The sequence below is a fragment of the Aricia agestis genome, chromosome Z (genome assembly GCF_905147365.1).
Source record: "Aricia agestis chromosome Z, ilAriAges1.1, whole genome shotgun sequence".
Classification (NCBI taxonomy): Eukaryota; Metazoa; Arthropoda; class Insecta; order Lepidoptera; family Lycaenidae; genus Aricia; species Aricia agestis.
Window position 1 is genome coordinate 23,185,026 of NC_056428.1, and position 19,471 is coordinate 23,204,496.

Below are 19,471 nucleotides of genomic sequence, written 5' to 3' on the forward strand. Positions count from 1 at the left end.
TACATGACAGCAGAACCAATTTTTTTCATCTGTTTGAAGTCCAGTCGGCACTTATCGCACGTGACAATTTAATCTCTCAGAAAGATGTGTGTGTAAGTGTATATGTAAACGTAAATCAATTTCGGTTTCGTTTGACAGCTTGAGATTGTTGCTCTATTCCGCTAGGTATATTAACTTTATGCTCCATACCCATCTAAATCAATTCAGCCGTTTAAGTGTGAAGACGTAACAGACAGAGAGACATACTTTCCCATTTTTATATTAGTAAAAAGTAGCCAGTAGCCGATTCTCAGACCTACTGAATATGCATATAAAATTTGGTAAAAATCAGTAAAGCCGTTTCGGAGGAGTGCGGTAACTAACATTGTGACACGAGAATTTTATATATAAAAAGAAGAAGATGTACTAACCTTTTGGAATAACCCTTCCATGGTTATGTCGTTCATATCTAATACATCTTGTAGTTTATGTAAAGCCTGCTTCTGAGTGCTGTCAGCAAAAACTATGGAGTGTAGGAGCGGAGCTATTCGTAGAGTTTCAAACACAAAATCCGCTGTCACATTGTTCGGTAGAGTCCTGAAACACAAATCCGATCCTAAAAACTACAAATCCAATTATAGTAAAAATTTTTTTATGAAATAAGGGGGCAAACGAGCAAACGGGTCACCTAATGGAAAGCAACTTCCATCGCCCATGGACACTCGCAGCATCAGAAGAGCTGCAGGTGCGTTGTCGGCCTTTTAAGAGGGAATAGGGAAATAGAGGAGGGTAGGGATGGGAAGGTAAGGGAAGGGAATAGGGGAGGGTAGGTAAGGGAATAGGGTAGGGGATTGGGCCTCCGTTAAACTCACTCACTCGGCGAAACACAGCGCAAGCGCGGTTTCACGCCGGTTTTCTGTGAGAACGTGGTATTTCTCCGGTCGAGCCGGTCCATTTGTGCCGAAGCATGGCTCTCCCACGTATAAATTTTATATTGTTGTGCTAGGTATTGTGTAACTTAGAGAATACTGCAAGTTTAATTAAAATCGGTTTCGTAGTTTTTGAGATAGGGAATTATAATCCTACTCGTATAAGTCAGTTTTATCTTTTTAAAATACTTTTTTTTTTTATTCGTCTGAAGTCTAATCCTCATAGCTTAATTTTCCTAAATCTTTACTAATTTCATTTTGATACATAAAGTTAATTGTTATTTTTAATTGTTTTATGAAACAACTAAAAAAGTTAGTTGCCATTATTTTAATTGTAAGTTGCAATTGACACACGGTACTCAAATTAATTTAATTGCAAGGTGCAATTAAAAGTTAAATCGCGATTTAATTGTAATTAATTTAATTGCAATTACTTTTTTAGTCAACTAACAAGATAATTGACAAATTAAATGATTAATGCCCGACACCGGTTGCACCAGAGGCGTGGTTAAAGTTAAAGTTATAGTTAAGGCTAAAAATTTAGTTTTAACTTTAACTTTGACCGGAGAAATTGACAGAAGGTTCCGTCACCAAAAAGTTTGAGAACCCCAGTTGTCTTTGCTATTAGCAGCATTGCTCTACTTCATACTAAATTGCTATTGGAATTTATTACGCGACGTATGGTACATGGTACACCGTTGCAAGCAAAAATTTGAAATGCCACTATCATAGTACGAAGTATAGCAATGCTGCTAAAAGCAAAGACCTCGTAATATTAATTTAAAAGTTTCATGTCTCTACATCTCACGTTGGAGATTTCATATTGTACGTGTCTCTTACATATTAGAGCAGTGCTTTTCAAACGTTGAATGAAACGACCCTCCTGGAATGAAAAAAAAATTTCGCGCCCCCTCAACCCTTTGCTTTTATCATGCATAATATTATGTTTATGAATATATCCCTGTGTGAAAATTCTCCTTTTAATGTATCTTTTTATATTCATATTTTTTTTTACTGAAATAGTTCTCTCATCCTCTGTCGAACCCCCTACCAAAACTTCGTGACCCGGTAGGGGTTGGTGACCGGCAGGTTAAAAAGCACTGGGTTAAAGTAAACTTATTACCAAAAAGTGGAAAAGTATTAATCTTTTAAAAATATAATTTGTACAATGTTCTAACAATATAATCTATACAATCTCGACAATTTATTCGATCTAGTTCAGTTTCTACCAAACAATAAAACGATATTCTTATCAATTGTACCATCGAATGAATTTATTCACTATAGGCAGATAACGGACCTACGTCATTTGGTCGAGTTTTCTCAATTCTATATAATATATGTTACGCTCAAAGACAGACGCTCAGTGAGCGAAAAAATGGCTCACAACGCGTTGTGGTCACAGTGAAACGGCCACGACGCGTTCTGGTAATTACAAAAATACCACATAGCGAAATTCGTGTCGGGGGTCGAATAGCACGTCGGCCACGACGTTCGCGTTCGCGGCTCACTGAGCGTTTTCGGTCCTTGAGCGTAAAATATTATACCTATAGTCGTGATCTGTTGGCTGGGTTTGACATAACAGGACCAAATTACTTTGGTCCGCCATCTGCCTATGAATCAACTTCTCTGATCATTTGAGTCTCAAAACGTTTGGTCCTGGATACGAGTGTAGGTTACTCACAAGTTGTAAGAGAAAGCTCTGGCTGCCCGACGTGATATGATGTTCAGGTCACAGACGGTCACCGACGGGAAAGGCACGTCCCAAATCGCACCCTGCGTACTCTCTATCACCTGAAAATGTTGGGTAGTACATCAATAACACCAGTAGCGTCTTTAGGGGGCGCGGTAGGGCGACCGCCATAGGCGCCAAAGGCAGCCAAGAAAGGAGGCAAAAATTTTGTGGTTTAGTGTTTAAACACAAAATGCCGAAGTTCCGCGGCGGAAGTTCCGCATGATTACGCCAACAATGTCAAAAGCATACAATATAACGTAACGTAATTTCGGCATGGTGTGTCATCAGTAATTTAAAATACATTGCAGGCGGAATCATGCCGAACTTCCGCCGCGCAAATTCGGTATAGTGTGTTTAGAGTTTAAACACATAGGGTAGGTTGCACCAACTTACTTTAGCTATAACTGTAACTTTTAACTATAACTACAATGCAAATGGCGCCATATTTACATATAACCTTGAGCTCGATAAGGCTATGAATGAACGTGGCGAAAAATGAACTAACGCTGTCATCATACAAAAACGCCATTTTTGACAGTTCTCCTTTACCAGCAACGCCCCCGATCGCATCCATTTCAAGCCTTGTCGGACCAGCTATTATCTGTCAAATTCTGTGGTCAAAGTTAAGGTTAAAGTTAAAGTTAGCCTTAACTATAACCATAACTTTGACCATAACTTTAACTTTAACCACGCTTCTGGTGCAACCCACCCTTATCTAAGCGAAGCAAAAATACGTGAAATGATTTCACTCGTGTCTTTCACTTTAAATTTTCGAAATAAAGGGTGTACCTATTTGCAGAAATACTGCCAAAACAGGAGTGATGTTAATTGGTGCTTTGAATCACGTTGCGTTTCAACTTCTTTGGTTTTTTATTTTTATTAAAAACAAATAATGAAGATAAAATAATATAACGAAGCATATTTTGTTTCGTATGTATACGAAATTATTATTTTTTAACAAAAAATTAAAACCGACTTCCAAGGTAAAAACAAAAGTAATATTCTTAAACATAATCTAAAAATAATCAAATAATTCTTATTCCTTATTATAGTGCCGTCTTCAGACTTCGCCTAAACCTCAAATATTTCTGTACTCAATCTTCGTACTTTTGAAGTCGCTACCAGCCCGGAAAAGTTCTGAGATCCTTGACATAGAACTTACGCTAAGGTAAGCTGGTACCGACTTCCGAAGCATGAAGATTGAGTACAGAAATAGTTGAGGTTAAGGCGAAGTCTGAAGACGGCACTATAATAAGGAATAAGAATTATTTGATTCTTTATAGATTATGTTTAAGAATATTACTTTTGTTTTTACCTTGGAAGTCGGTTTTAATTTTTTGTTAAAAAATAATAATTTTACCCTTTTTAGTTACATATGAGACCACAAGGCTATATTACTTATAGCTTGTTGTCTTAGAGTGTACATAATATTATTACTAGTACCATATTATATTACCATTCTATAAAGAAACGATTACGAAAAGGTACTGAATTTGGCTAACCTACTTATGCTAAAGTTAATTTAACTACTCTAAGTCAATCCAGCCAATTTCATTATTAAAATGAAACTTTGAACATATAGGAATTCCAATAAAAGAGCGCTTTTGGCTGGGTAGGGGCTGTCACCTGTCATCAGGCTAATTGGGCGCTCGATAACGGTAGACAGACACAACGATTCAATAGGGCTGTCAACAGCTGCTGTTGTTATGTGTAAAAATATAAATCAATATATCATATTATGTCACAGTTAGAATGCAGAATACGTTAACATGCACGTTACTTAGGTAATCTGCAGATTTCCTAATTAATACTTACTTACTAACTCCATAATAGGGACACACATGACCCAAGTATTTTTTTACTCCATAATAGGGACACACATGCTCCAAAGTATTGTTTTAACTCCATAATAGGGACACATGCCTCAAAGTATTTTTAACTCCATAATAGGGACACAATTGCCCCAAAGTATTTTTTTAAACTCCACAATAGGGACACACACGCCCCAAAGTATTTTTTTTACTCCATAATAGGGACACGCATCCCCCAAAGTATTTTTTTAACTCCATAATAGGAACACACATGCCCCATGTATTTTGCAAAGTATTATCACTTTTTTTGGCACACCCTGTGTAGTGCCTCCTTTTTCCCTCGCCGGTTTCGTTGACGGTGCTCGGTTTCAGTTAAACCAGGCTAGCTATGCAGGAGCAATTTTATTGTGCCCAAGTGTTTGAGCAGTACGAAAAAATACTATCTTTTTCTTTATTTTCATAACCCGAATTACCTCTATATTCCGATTACTCACCGAAAGATCAGGACCGCCTTTTTGCTTGCCCATCTATATTATCTTTCTATGACAATCAGGTGATCAACCTGCATTGTCCGTACAAAACATGGAACAACATTTTTGTTGCAGGAATCGAACCTACAACTCCTAAGTCTAGTGCCAAGCTCAGTTTTGTCCTAGCATAAATAAAATTGTATAAAAAAACTAGCTGTCAAACGTTGTTTTGCCAATATAAATGATTTCTAGTACCAATATAAAAAGTAGATAAAAACCTATACTCAGGCCTAACCAATAAGTATATATATGTAACATGTATGTACATGTTACATATGTATACTTATATAATATACTACTTATATATAATTTCATTAAAATCGGTTGAGCCGTTTTGGAAGAGTTCGTGACAAACATAATTGTGATACGAGAATTTCATATTTTAGATTACGAATAGAAGCAGCCCTAGGTTCTAAATCCGTTCAAAGCTTAGTGGGACTTAATATTATTATGATATTAAAAAAAATTATTCAAATCGAATGGCATATTGAACGCGTAATACCATAAAAGCATTGTAATAACGCAGTGCGTCTATCTCTAAATTTAAGTGCTACTCAGCAAATTAATTGCGAACTTTTGACCGAGACTTTGGCTAGATTTATATCATATAATTATAATATACTAGCTATTTGACCGATTGCCGAATTGCTCGTTTATTGGCGGCTCTCGACATAGGCGAACGCGTTGGCCAACGCGTCTGCAGACGCGTTGGCCCAATGTGTAGAACGGGCGTTCGCGCGTTGGCCAACGTCTAAATACCTACGGCCAACGCGCGAACGCCCGTTCTACACATTGGGCCAACGCGTCTGCAGACGCGTTGGCCAACGCGTTCGCCTATGTCGAGAGGCCGCCTAAAGATATAAGAATATGCGCACGCCCGAACGCGTTGTTTGGCTACTAATTAACGAGATCATAAGCAATTATAATAATAATAATTATGTACATGACATCGCACACTAAGCCGCGCGTAAAAAAAAGGTTCGAGCCGCCCGCGCCGGCCGCCGCATATATAATTAAAAGCCCGCCTCTGCTAGCAATAAATGGCGTTTGACGTCCAGATTATAACAGCAAAATTGGGAGACTTCTTTTGTATACAGTCATTTTTGACAGACCGCAGAGTGGAATATCTGCTGCCAAACGCCTGTTTCACAGCTTCATACTGCAGCTGTCACAAGATACATAATCGCCTTGCCGATTAATCCGGCAACGCTAAGCGATCATACTAAGTATGTAAATTCGTCGCTTTGTGCAGTTGGCGGTTTAATAATGATTAGACACTTTACATTATAAATAACGTCTCGCACAATAATAATTATTATTGTTCTCTCGAATACACTCAGATGCAAGAGATGTGATTCTGAAAGCAAGATATTGCATTGCACATCTGAGAGATATTCGTAGAACTATAATTATAGTTGTAATTATACAACAACTAAACGTTGTTAATTATACAATTAATCCTTCGATTGTGGATTCTTGGAAATCTATTGTTATTCTATTGTGTCTCGCTCACCGATGAGCTTAATTAAATGGGGCTTGATGGGTTAATACAATAATTCCAAAATTCGTGGAGGCTGAAAACGTTGCTTTATGGTACGCGCATAGTTTGTCGGCGCGTGCTGGGGCCTGGGGCGGATCGGAGCTCAGATTTGTTATAAAATATCGATCTTTTATTAAAAACAAAAAATTTTGGACTCCTAAAATCGTCATTCATTTGACCTCAAATCTACCAAAAAGTGGAAATATATGTGAAGTGTGTTCACACTGTTGCCAGGGCGCAGCGGGTTTGTCGGGCCTTGCCGGGCCTTGTCGCATTGACGGAAATCCGCTGCGCCCCGACACAGTGTGCGATACGCGCATCCGCTTCCATACAAATTGTATGGAGGCGGATTTTTGCGATGAGCCCCGGCACGCTGAGCCCCGGCACGGCCCGTCTCAATGGGCTCACTCCTCTAGATGTATTTCTAAAGCAGCGTTTTTATTGCACTAAGTATATTATTAATTATCGGCCGACTGAAAACTGCAGTCTGCGTAGGCACTTAATTGGCATTATAAAATTAAACTATATACAGTGTGTAACAAAAATAAGTGATAATACTTTAGGGTGTGTACGTGTTCCTTGTAGAGAGTTCACTGTGAAAGTACCAGCGCTGAATGACGAATTTTTTTTTCACTTTTGTATGGGCAAGGGCCCGAGCGTCACGAGTTTCCCCATACAAAAGTGAAAAAAAAAATTGGTCTTTCAGCGTTGATACTTTCACAGTGAACTCTCTACAAGGAACACATACACACCCTAAAGTATTATCACTTATTTTTGTTACACCCTGTATAATATACTAATTGCTATCTCACACTAGGCGACGCAATGCACTTTAAATGCAGCCAACCGCAGGTGACAAGTCTTTCAATGCAATGTGTGTCGTCTTTAAAATATGACGTTGTTCATATAATATTATCATCTAGACACGCGGTAGCGCGTCAAGCCAAGTTCCAACATAACAGAACTGGCGAGCAGCATCGTGTGTAATATTACACGAACCATTTGCAGCTACTTTTGACCCCCTCATAATTCAGAAACTATTTCACATAAAAGTTTCAGGCTCTTATAATGAGACTTGCGAGATAAATATATGATCTAAATTTCATAAACACAGCTCAAACGGTTATTAAGATATTAATGTCCGAAAATCTACATTTTTATCACTGACTGACCTATAGATCAAAATTCTAACCCAGTTCCAGATGACCTGGAAGGCTGAAATTTGGAACCCAGCTAGGTAATTGTGTGTAAGCGTAGGGAAAAATCAGAAAACACAAAAAAATCGGTCAAGTACTAGTCGGACAGAGTGAAACTTGGCAAAAATTGTGTTTTTTGTATGGAGACCCCCTAAAATATTTATTTTATTATACTTTTATTATAAATTATGAAAGTAGAAATAAAAATAAAGATTTTGTGAATATTTCAAGTGCCTGCCGGCTGCTATTATTGATTTTGAGCAAAAAAGGCCAAAATAATCACGTTTATTGTCATACAATAAACGTGATTATTTTGGCCTCCCTACCGAGGGGGAGCTCCCCGTAAATACTTATTTGTGAAGTGAAGAAACTTTAGAATAGAATAGAATAGAATAGTATTTATTTCCAGGAAATTTGTTTAACAATGGTTCTTAATATTTATGTATGGTATCAAAATTTCTGCCTCATTGGCGTGGAAATATTGTCTAATTATTATTTCAAAACATTTTCTTTAGATCTTATTCTAATTAACATGCAACGTGCCTTAAGTAACTACGTCTTATTTTAAAAGATCTTATTACATATTTTAACATAATATTATAACAGTAAAGTCAAAAATTTGGTAGTTACGTCATAGTATTTAAAAATAAATAAAAAAAAAAGTAAAATAAAAAACAAAATATAACAAGACGCTTCTTCGTCTTGTTGTGTGAGAAGAGTGAGAAGCTAAAATTCCGTGTCAACTTTATGCCGGCACTCGACATATGGCGGCTCTCGACATAGGCGAACGCGTTGGCCAACGCGTCTGCAGACGCGTTGGCCCAATGTGTAGAACGGGCGTTCGCGCGTTGGCCGTAGGTATTTAGACGTTGGCCAACGCGCGAATGCCCGTTCTACACATTGGGCCAACGCGTCTGCAGACGCGTTGGCCAACGCGTTCGCCTATGTCGAGAGCCGGCATTAGACGTTGGCCGACGCGTCTGCGAGCTTGCCGCGCGGGTCGGGAATGTCGGCAAAGATCAAAGGACATTTGTCGCAAGCTTCGTGCTTCATCCACACATAGGCCGCGCGATCAGTTCGCCCGGAGTTATAGTTATGATAATTATAATAATATGTAATAATTTTTATATGTAATAATTAAATAAATAATAAGTAGGTAATAAAATAATTACTTATATTATTTTAATATTATAAAATATTATGTAAAAGTGAGTTTATTTCTTTGTTTGTTACGTTTTCTCGCCTTTTATTTATTTATTTCGAGAATACCCTTTAAAAACTTTTTCTTGTCCACATTTACAAAGTAATTATATGCTGTGAATAAATATACAGCTACAGCTGTTAGCGACTTAACATCCATTTTGAATCCGTCCGCACATTGGCGCGATCCAAAGCATACTGAGCGACCTTCCTATGTGTGGATTACTCACAAACGCCGTTGCAAGCGCACTGCCAACGCGTCTGCGAACGCGTTGGCCAACGCGTTCGCCTATGTCGAGAGCCGCCATTACAATCATGGATGATGGAGGTTATGTGGTTATAAAATAATATGACGGATGGCATATTACGTGGCATTGTGTTGTATCACAAACACGTGATTCGTAAAACCTAATAATATCCCAATACGAGTATGTATATTGAATTTGGAAACAAACAATATTATTCTCTCCAAATGCAAATCATCTTTTTGCTTATATCAGGTGTACACAATTAAGTTATTTAACATATTATTTATACTTATTGTTCTGGGTTATACCTGGTTACACATAATATGTCCTAGGTTTTTCACTTATCACTTATCAGTGTTTTGTTCTATTTTCAGCTCTCAAATCATAAAGCTTAGTACATACTTGTAGCTTCATCAAAATACACTTTGGTTCTTACACGTGGTGCACACAACACAGGTACCTACCTACTTAACCTAAATTACCATAATTATAATTCCTCATTTAGTGTTTTTTGTTTTGAATGTTTATCTCATTTTAGTTTTTTACTTTTCAGTACTCCAGATACCTATTAAAAATGGAAGTTAAAGAAGGAAAGCTATACATTATACAGGTCCACTTCAATTCAAGTTACAGTCACACTTTTACAGATTAAAATAATAATGTCATAACTACACAGTATAGGGAGATAAAGGTATAAAATTGTTATGAATTGATTAAAAATGTAATAAAATAAAATTATAATGTCAGATGATAAGGTCAAGTTTTCAAATTCCATTTATATAAAATATACAGGGTGTAATAAAAATAAGTGATAATACTTTAGGGTGTGTACGTGTTTCTTGTAGAGAGTTCACTGTGAAAGTAGCAGCGCTGAAAGACCAAAAAATTTTGTCACTTTTGTATGGGCAAGGGTCCGAGCGTCACGAGTTTCCCCATACAAAAGTGAAAAAATTTTTTGGTCTTTCAGCGCTGCTACTTTCACAGTGAACTCTCTACAAGGAACACGTACACACCCTAAAGTATTATCACTTATTTTTGTTACACCCTGTATATATATATATAATTAAATAGTACAGAGGTATAATTATTATTAAACTAATGTCAGGCCCACAAGAGTCATATTCACATATATGTCGGTATTATTTCATACTAAATCAATAAATTAATTCTATGCTAATTATAGATTTAATTTATTGATTATCCTATTATCGGTAAAATAAAAGATAAAAATATATATATATAATATTAATGTCATAAATAAAGATATTTTTATATCTTTATTTATGACATCTATCTGACAGATATTTTTATATCTATATATATTTCATAGATTATGAAATAAATAGAAGGTAACTTTATGAAGTAAGTCTGTCTGTCTGTTACCTCTTCCCGCCCGAACTGATTGTACCGATTGTTCTTTGATATGGAGATATAGTTTGAGTTCCGGGAATAGACATATAATTCTTTTAATCCCTGTCTGTCTGTCTGTCCATCTGTCTATCTGTTCGTATGTCCGTCTGTTCGTCTGTTCGTTTGTCCATCAGTTCGTCTGTCCGTCTGTCCGTCCGTCCGTCCGTCCGTCCGTCCGTCCGTCCGTCTGTCCGTCCGTCCGTCCGTCTGTCCGTCCGTCCGTCCGTCCGCCCGTATTTCTGTCTGTCTGTTAGACAGCTATAATAATAGCTACTTAACCTCCATACAATAAGTTGTACCCATAATATAGTTAATGGTTGGAAATACACTTGTGTTAAGTATACCGTATTATACCAATGCCTCATGATGGTAGCTGCTTTTTCCGTTCGCTTAGATTCTCTTGGATTGATACTCAACAAGCCAAAGGGGCTGTTTCCCCACTTCCTGATAAGTTTCAGATAGGATATCCACAATTTATCTGACAGATGAAGGATCTATCAGATAAGTTTAGTATAGGCTATTTACAACTTATCTGACAAATGAAGTATCTACCAGATAAGTTGTGGATAGCATATCCGACACTTGTCGGGAATCAGAATAAAAATGTTCAATAACTTTATGAAATGACTGATTAATAAAAACCGGCCAAGTGAGATCTAATCTACTAGTTATAAGATCTCAAATTATTTGAATAACATCAATTGTTATAGATATCAATAAAGCAAAGAAATATACTCTATTTCTTTGCTTCATAATGTTATTTGGTTCCTATAATATACATATTTCCATAGCTGGGCATTAACTCGTTAATCCGTTAATCATTAATTAACGAAGTTAACATTTTGATTAACGGATTAACTTTTAAGTTAACTTTTAAAAATATTAACGGACTCGTTAACTTCCGTTAATATGCAGAAGTCCGTTAATCGTTAATCCAATGCCTACTATTTACCGCACGGTACCGCGGTGCGGCGCCAAAACAGGTTCAGACAGTTAGTATGAAACGACAAGTGCCGGGCGGGCGGGCAGCGCGGCGCCGCGGCACGGCAGCAGCGAAACAAAAACAATACGTGGGATAATACGTAGGTCACACTGAAAGTTTTGCGTAACTTAAAAAAACGACGTGTTGTAACCAAAATATTATGTTTATTGCTTTTCAAAATACTCTCCTTTACATTCTAAATATTTTTTTGTGCGATCGAACCATTTTTTAAAACAGGAAGACCACAGATCTGAAGGCATGTTTTCTACGTGCTGATTGAACGCTATCACTGCCTCTTCGGAGTTGGTAAAAGTGAAACCTCTCATTAAATCTTTAATTTTGGGAAAAATACAGAAATCACAGGGTGCTAGGTCGGGGCTCTGTGCAGGATGGGTGACGAGTTGTGATTTTTCTGAACCTAAAAATGACTTTGTTTTGTTGGCCGTGTGTGAAAAGGTGTTGTCGTGATGTAGGAGAATGCGGCTGTTTGGTAGTCTTTCGCGAATCTTTTCTAATATCCTGGGTAAACAAATGGTAGTATACCACTCAGCATTAACATTCTTTTGATCTCCAAATGGAATTGTACAGATGGAATCTGTAGGTCAGAAAAAAACGCGATCATTTTCTTACCAACGTTTCTCGCCTGCCTCACTTTTGTTGGCTTGTTCTCATTTTCAAACACCCACTCACAAGATTTCTGTTTTTTTTTTCGGGTTCAAAACAACAAATCCACGTTTCGTCTCCTGTGACAATGTCATAAACAGCATTAGAATGTCCGTGGGCGTGCTTCAGTAGCATCTGTGAGCACCATTCCACGCGAGCCCGCTTCTGCTTCGCTGTCAGTTCGTGAGGGGTCCAACGACAACAAAGTCTCCGAACTCGCAATTCTGCATGTAATTTTTTTTAATTTGGCTCATACCAATCCCCAATAGTCCTCAAATTATCTCATAGGTAATCTACGGATTTTCTTCAATTAGCCGCTTAACAGTAGCCACATTAATTTCGTTGACGGCAGTTGAAGGCCGCCCTTCACGAAATTCGTCATGTGAAGAAACTCGACCTCTCTCAAATTCAGTATACCATCTCCTCACGGTGCTCAAAGAAGGTACTTCCCTCCCAAAAGCATTTTGAAGACGAGCAGCACAGTCTTGCGGAGAGAGAACTTTTAAAATCATAAAAAATCATCGCTCTAAAATCTTTTCGACCTAATTACAATTTCGTTGCGTACGTAGAACTTTGATGAATGATAAAAAACAATTGACAAATGATTTCCCGCCAATTTTTTTTTATGTTGCTAGGAAGGTTGTAAGGTTTAAAAAAATATAACATTCAAAACTCAAATAGTTCCGATTAGCTAGAAGTGCAAAACTTTAAGTGTGCCCCATGTATATAAATATATACGTGGGAGAGCCATGCTTCGGCACGAATGGACCGGCTCGACCGGAGAAATACCACGTTCTCACAGAAAACCGGCGTGAAACAGCGCTTGCGCTGCCGAGAGAGTGAGTTTACCGGAGGCCTAATCCCCTACCCTATTCCCTTCCCTACCCTCCCCTATTCCCTTCCCTTCCCATCCCTCCCCTCCCCTATTACCCTATTCCCTCTTAAAAGGCCGGCAACGCACCTTCGGCTCTTCTGATGCTGCGAAGGAAGTTGCTTTCCATCAGGTGACCCGTTTGCTCGTTTGCTCCCTTATTTCATTAAAAAAATACTAGATACATTTTCAGGCGCATGCGAGTGAGGAGAGATTTGTTTCGTTTCATCATTTCATTACTCAGTGCCGGTGCTTATAGAGAGAGTGATTTGTTTATTGTTACTATAAATCATTTGCATGTTGATAAAGAAGAGTTTAGTATAATTTAGTTAGGTAGAATACAATAATTATAGAAGTATTTTGTTTTGTCACTAACATGTTAACTTCCAAAACCTTATACCAACAGGTTTTGTATGTACACTAAGTACTAACGCAATGATATAAGTTACAACAAGGCCATATTACACATATTAACGGATTAACGATTAACGTTAACTTGCGTTAATTCGTCCGAAATGTAACGCTTTAACGTTTAACGAAGCTAAAAATTTTTTTAACGGATTAACGATTAACGAAGTTAACTATTTGATTAACGGTGCCCAGCTATGCATATTTAATTTTCCATAGAACTTGGCACTGATTTAGATATCCATCCTTTTTACAGCGAAGTCCATTATGGACAAAAATAATGTTTGTATGGAACTTGGCTCTTCATTTTTACATTTATGTTTTTGGTGGGATACTAATTACTATAATTACTAATTAGTCTAAGCTGTAAGTTTAAAAAGGTGTTAATTGGACATACTTAATATAATATTATTATGACAATTAGGTGGCTAGGCTCATTCTGTCCGGAATAATAATAGAATAATTGAATTAGTCTATAAAAAATTTATTTTAAAGGTTTATACCCAATGAGTTTCTAAAATACTTAGTAACATAGAATATCATTGTTTATACCTATGAATAATAAAAACTAAGGAAAAGTAACTCCGTCAACAAACATGCTCCACAATACTTGTCAAAAAAGTGGTACACATTTCAATTTATACCATAAACCTTAAAATAAAATATTAAGTCTATGATTTATACCATAAACCTATATATTAAGTCTATGATTTATACATATGCAATATTTAGGTGACCTTGAGCGGTACTAGGCTGACGTTACATGTAACATGACAGATCAAAAGGAACCCGGTAATAGTATGGGAGTTACGATTCCGTTTTTATTATTCGTAGGTTTATACCTTATTTTTCGTAAACTATAAATATTTTTGAACCTCCGCAAAACGAAATATTATTACGGCAATTATGAGCAATTCATAATAATATATTTTAAAGATAATTATATTTTTTTACTTTATATCGACGATGAAGGAAATTTGACATAATATTTTGTTAAATTTTACAAATCGTCCACAATGTAGATCCCTGCCATTGGGCGGACCTAGGTTTTTTGGTCGGGATATATTAATTTAATGTTAGCCAATAATTAATGATATTACAGACTGGGTTTGGCATAGCGCGACCAAATTACGTGGATCCGCCATCTAGTACCAAACAGTACACTTGCGCATAATATAATAAAATACTAACCGTTACAATAGGGTTCCTGGCATACCATCTGTAGGCTGTTATGACGAAATAAGCGGCGCATATAATACTTATCACTACAGCAACAGCCCAAATACTCCTAAAACAAAAATTGCAGTTAAAAGAAAACAATTTTATTTTATTTCTAATCCACAATTAATGTCCTAAACAATATCATACATGTCATATCTCACTACATAATATTATAAAACAAAGTCGCTTTTTTCCCTCATGCCCAGCTTTGTTCCCTTTGATCCTTAAAACTACGCAACGGAGTTTGATGCGCTTTCCTGTAATAGATAGAGTGATTCAAGAGGAAGGTTTAAAAGTATAATAACATTCATTAAATAGTGGAGAAATACTGTTATTTTTGGGGTTTCTAATGTGATGTCGTAAATAATTAAATTTTTTCCGCTTACATTGCAAACCCAGGCTGAACCCTATGAAATTGAAAAATCTACGAACCCTATTGAAAAAATCTACAGAAAACTCCGCGATGGTAATATATTATTCTGTCTATATCTTATGGATATCCCACAATAACAGTTTTTTTGTCATTCACTTTTTACGACAAAATATAATGGCTAATTTTCGAAGCAATTTTAACTAATACGGCATTCGGTGTAAAAGTGTTTAATTGAATAAGCATATTCAATTAAACACTTTTACACCGCGAGATCACAAGCAATTGTATGTAATGATTTGTAAATAGCGACGCGAATACATTTTGCTTGTAAATTCCCGGTAAGCCTACAGGCTCTATTTATATAGAGCCTTATCGTTTTGAATAGAGTTGAAATGATGTCTAACAAAGGAGCGATTTCCTAGAATCCATGAAAGGAAAATATACGTCCCAGGTCTTTGTTACCAGATATTACAGACTCATGTTTCTAAAGCATCTACACTCTACAAAGTGTAACAAAACAAAGAGATAATACTTTACAGAGTTTCCATGTCCCTTACAAGTTACATAGCGTTCACTGTGTAAAGTAGCAGCGCTGAGGAAGGAATTTTTTGTGATGCTTCTAGAGGATTCGATCGTATTTTAGTCCCGAAAATCCCGGAATTCAATTTAACAAATCCCGGGATTTTCGGAAGTGATAAATATTTTTAATTTAGTCAATAAAAATGTGCGCGAAACGAAACGCACTTACTTTTATTTGAAGTTTAATGATGGTCATCTTGTCTAAACACTTCAGTCTTACTTCAAAAGATTTAGATTGGAGAGGTTGAACAACTGTTCAACAGAATATGTTTAATCTTTTGTGGTTAATTTCTATTGTTTTTGCTAAGGACCGGTATCTATATTATTAGATATTTATGTGTCAAATTGTGTAAGTACCCGCTATACGTCGTGTAAGTGTTTATACGTAGTATAATAATAATTGATTATTATATGAAGGCTCCACTGCATTAATTTATACGTGTGAGAGCCTTGCTTCGGCACGAATGGGCCGGCTAGACAGGAGAAATACCACGTTCTCACAGAAAACCGGCGTGAAACAGCGCTTGCGCTGTGTTTCGCCAAGTGAGTGAGTTTACCGGAGGCCCAATCCCCTACCCTATTCCCTTCCCTACTCTCCCCTATTCCCTTCCCTACCCTCCCCTATTCCCTTCGCTTCCCTTCCCTACCCTCCCCTATTACCCAATTCCCTCTTAAAAGGCCGGCAACGCGCCTGCAGCTCTTCTAATGCTGCGAGTGTCTATGGGCGACGGAAGTTGCTTTCCATCAGGTGACCCGTTTGCTCGTTTACCCCCTTATTTCATAAAATAAAAATAATAAATTATTATTATTATAACTTATAACAATCCATTAGGATTGTTATAAGTTGCATAGATAAAGTATTATAGTATAGATGTAGTCTTAGCCCATCATCGCATGGCCATTTTGTGCTTATTTTCATACAAGTAGTGTGCGTTTATTTTCTTGAATATTTCTATTTGTCGATTATTTCGAAGCACATTATGATACAGGAAAGCAAGTCAATTAGTTCATGATATCGATTAACTATAGTTCAAGTGATGAGAATCCGTAAACACACGTAAAAAGCTATGCAATTTTTATAGCCAAATTATTAATTGATGTGACATTTTTAGCACTGATGCCTTAAATAGCACGAATAAGGGATTAATAAACTTATAAATTATCTTTTTAGCTTACAAAAATACCGATTGAAAAGCCCAAAAAACGTTGTTCAAAACTTACGTATTTAATGTTAAATCCACGTGTTTGAGGCATTCTTTGGTTTATTATTTCGCGGAACCACAAAACTCAACAATATCAGCATTAATTAATGTTCACTAAAAAACTTTATTAACACTTTTATTACATGAAATATGTAGACCGACTCCTTTGTTATGTCCTAGTAAGTAGGACATAACATTACACGCTTTTGACTCTTATACACCGATATAAAGCTTAGCTTAGGATTATATTCTGATATAATCCTAGTGAAACCCGACGAATTTGACAGATATTGAAACCTATGACACAGTATAGCAATATGACATATCCCTACAGTAGTGAAACGAATGTACTTGCGCAGAGCAACGGAGGGGTACCCGCGGGGAAGCGGGCGGCGCGGGCCCGCGTACACAAACTCGCGAAGTTTGTGTACCTGCGCCCACAGGGGTGACGATGGCGCGTTGTCTACGAATTTTGTGTTGTAAAACGATAACTTATCTTATAAACAATGGGATGTTATAATAAATGTTCAGTGTACGGATGTAAATCTGATTCAAAAAACAAAAAGGATTTAAATTTTCATAAATATCGGCTCACAGTTTACACTAATATTGTGTTGGCCTTGGTGGCATGTATTTGCATCTCTGTTTTATTGTTTACGTTGTAAGAAGTGTAACAAGGAGAGAAACAATATAGAATAAATTAAAAATCTGTCAAATACCCTGTTACATACTAATTAGTACCTACCTACCCAGGTACACATATCAAGTGTAACAAACCGCGCCCTTACCGCGCACGTAATAAGAGTTTTGAAGTGCTTCTGTTACACCTGACGTGTGATTAATTATTGGATATTTTATATACTTATTCGAAATTTCGAATGCGTCTTCATTATTTTAATCCTTCGATCGTGATTCGTGGATCCTTGGAAATCTATTGTTATTCTATTGTGTCTCGCTCACCGGTGAGCTTATGGGGCTTGATGGATTAATTAATTTTTTAAATAGAGAACTAAAATCATCTAAAAATAAAGTTTCACGTAAATATCTGGCAGTACGACATAATATGTACGATTCATCTACCGGCTCAAAAATTTCCTTTCCACTCCGGTCAAGACCTTGCTGGTCTAGTCCCTTATCTTTCCTATAATTAACTATGGTGACGTATGCTGTTTAGATCTTAATGCCGACAAACTCGATAAACTCGACCGATTGTTTAATAATTGTCTCCGATTCATATTCAACCTTCGAAAATACGACCATGTTTCTTCGTATCGCTCCAAGCTACACTGGTTACCAGTACGTCAGCGCCGCTCTGTGCAGGCACTGTGTGTGCTATATTCACTGCTGCATCATCCCCATACTCCCGAATATCTCGCCCCTCACTTTCAATACCGTTGCAGCAGACACGATAAAAACCTCCGATCCACTTCAAATCAGCTTTTAAGTTGCCCTTCTTACAAGTCAAGTTCCGTCCACTCTTCTTTTAATATCCAGGCTATTCTCCTCTGGAACGCTCTTCCTCCGGAAATCAAGATGTCAAAAACCAGAGATACTTTTAACGCGCGCAGGGTACGTGAGTTTTACTTGAAACAGTTGGAAGACTGAGTTTTCATAATTTATGGCATAAATTAATATTTATAATATTTTTAGCAACATCATTGTTCAACTATATATTATTATAATATAGATAATATATAATAATATATTACGTATGGTTATTGGTTTTATTTATATATAATTTTATGTGTGATAATGTGTATATTATAAGTATAGTATAATATTATACAATATTATATATTTTATAAGTATAATCCATAGATATTATTATTATTATTACCTATACAACTTTGTCCTTGTATCGACCAAAGGTTGACTGGTGGATAATGCCATACGGCATTAAGTCCACCTTTGTACCTATATGTGCATAAAGTTTTTAAAATAAAGTAAATAAGTATGTAAATGTAACACGCTGATGAAATGATAACATTTGCATTACAAGCACAATATTTTATTTTTATTTGCCGTTTCGTGGCAACCCTGGCATATCTGCTCGGTACCTGTCATCAGTGGCGGCATCGTGCGACGTCAAAGGTATCATTCTGTCTACTCTGTCAAAGGCGTTTCGTTACTGTAGGGACTAATATTGCTATACTGTGCCTTTGAGTTTCTTTGCAATCGAACTACTGGTAGTTATGTCTACTGTGGCCGGGCTTAGCCGTTTAGCCGAAATATAAAAATCGGCCAAGTGCGATTCGGGCTCGCTCACGAAGGGTTCCATACCGTTATAGAGAAAAAGTATGCAAAAAAATTATATATATATATATATATATATATATATATATATATATATATATATATATATATATATATATATATATATATGTGTCTAGCTGTTGCCATTGATTACGAGCAAAAATAAAATCACGATTGTTGTATAGGGCCCCCCTTAAATATTGATTTTATTTTGATTTTAGTATTTTTTGTTATAGCGGCAACGGAAATCACAATCTGTAAAAATTTCGGAACTCTAGCTATAGCGGTTCTTGAGATACAGCCTGGATCAGACAGACGAACAGACCCGTTTTCACCCTTTT

The 19,471-nt window shown here is 36.7% G+C and overlaps 1 protein-coding gene across 1 annotated transcript in view; it reads right to left on the bottom strand.

The window, feature by feature from the left end:
• The window catches only part of LOC121738625 (sodium channel protein Nach-like), a 75,755-nt gene that overhangs the window by 41,228 nt on the left and 15,056 nt on the right, over positions 1-19,471 (bottom strand). Inside the window, exons 3-5 of the mRNA XM_042130811.1 lie at positions 14,694-14,790; positions 2,593-2,702; positions 411-576 (exon numbers count right to left, since the gene is read on the bottom strand). Of these exons, the coding sequence (XP_041986745.1) occupies positions 411-576; positions 2,593-2,702; positions 14,694-14,790 (373 nt within the window). The remainder of the gene's footprint in view (positions 1-410; positions 577-2,592; positions 2,703-14,693; positions 14,791-19,471) is intronic.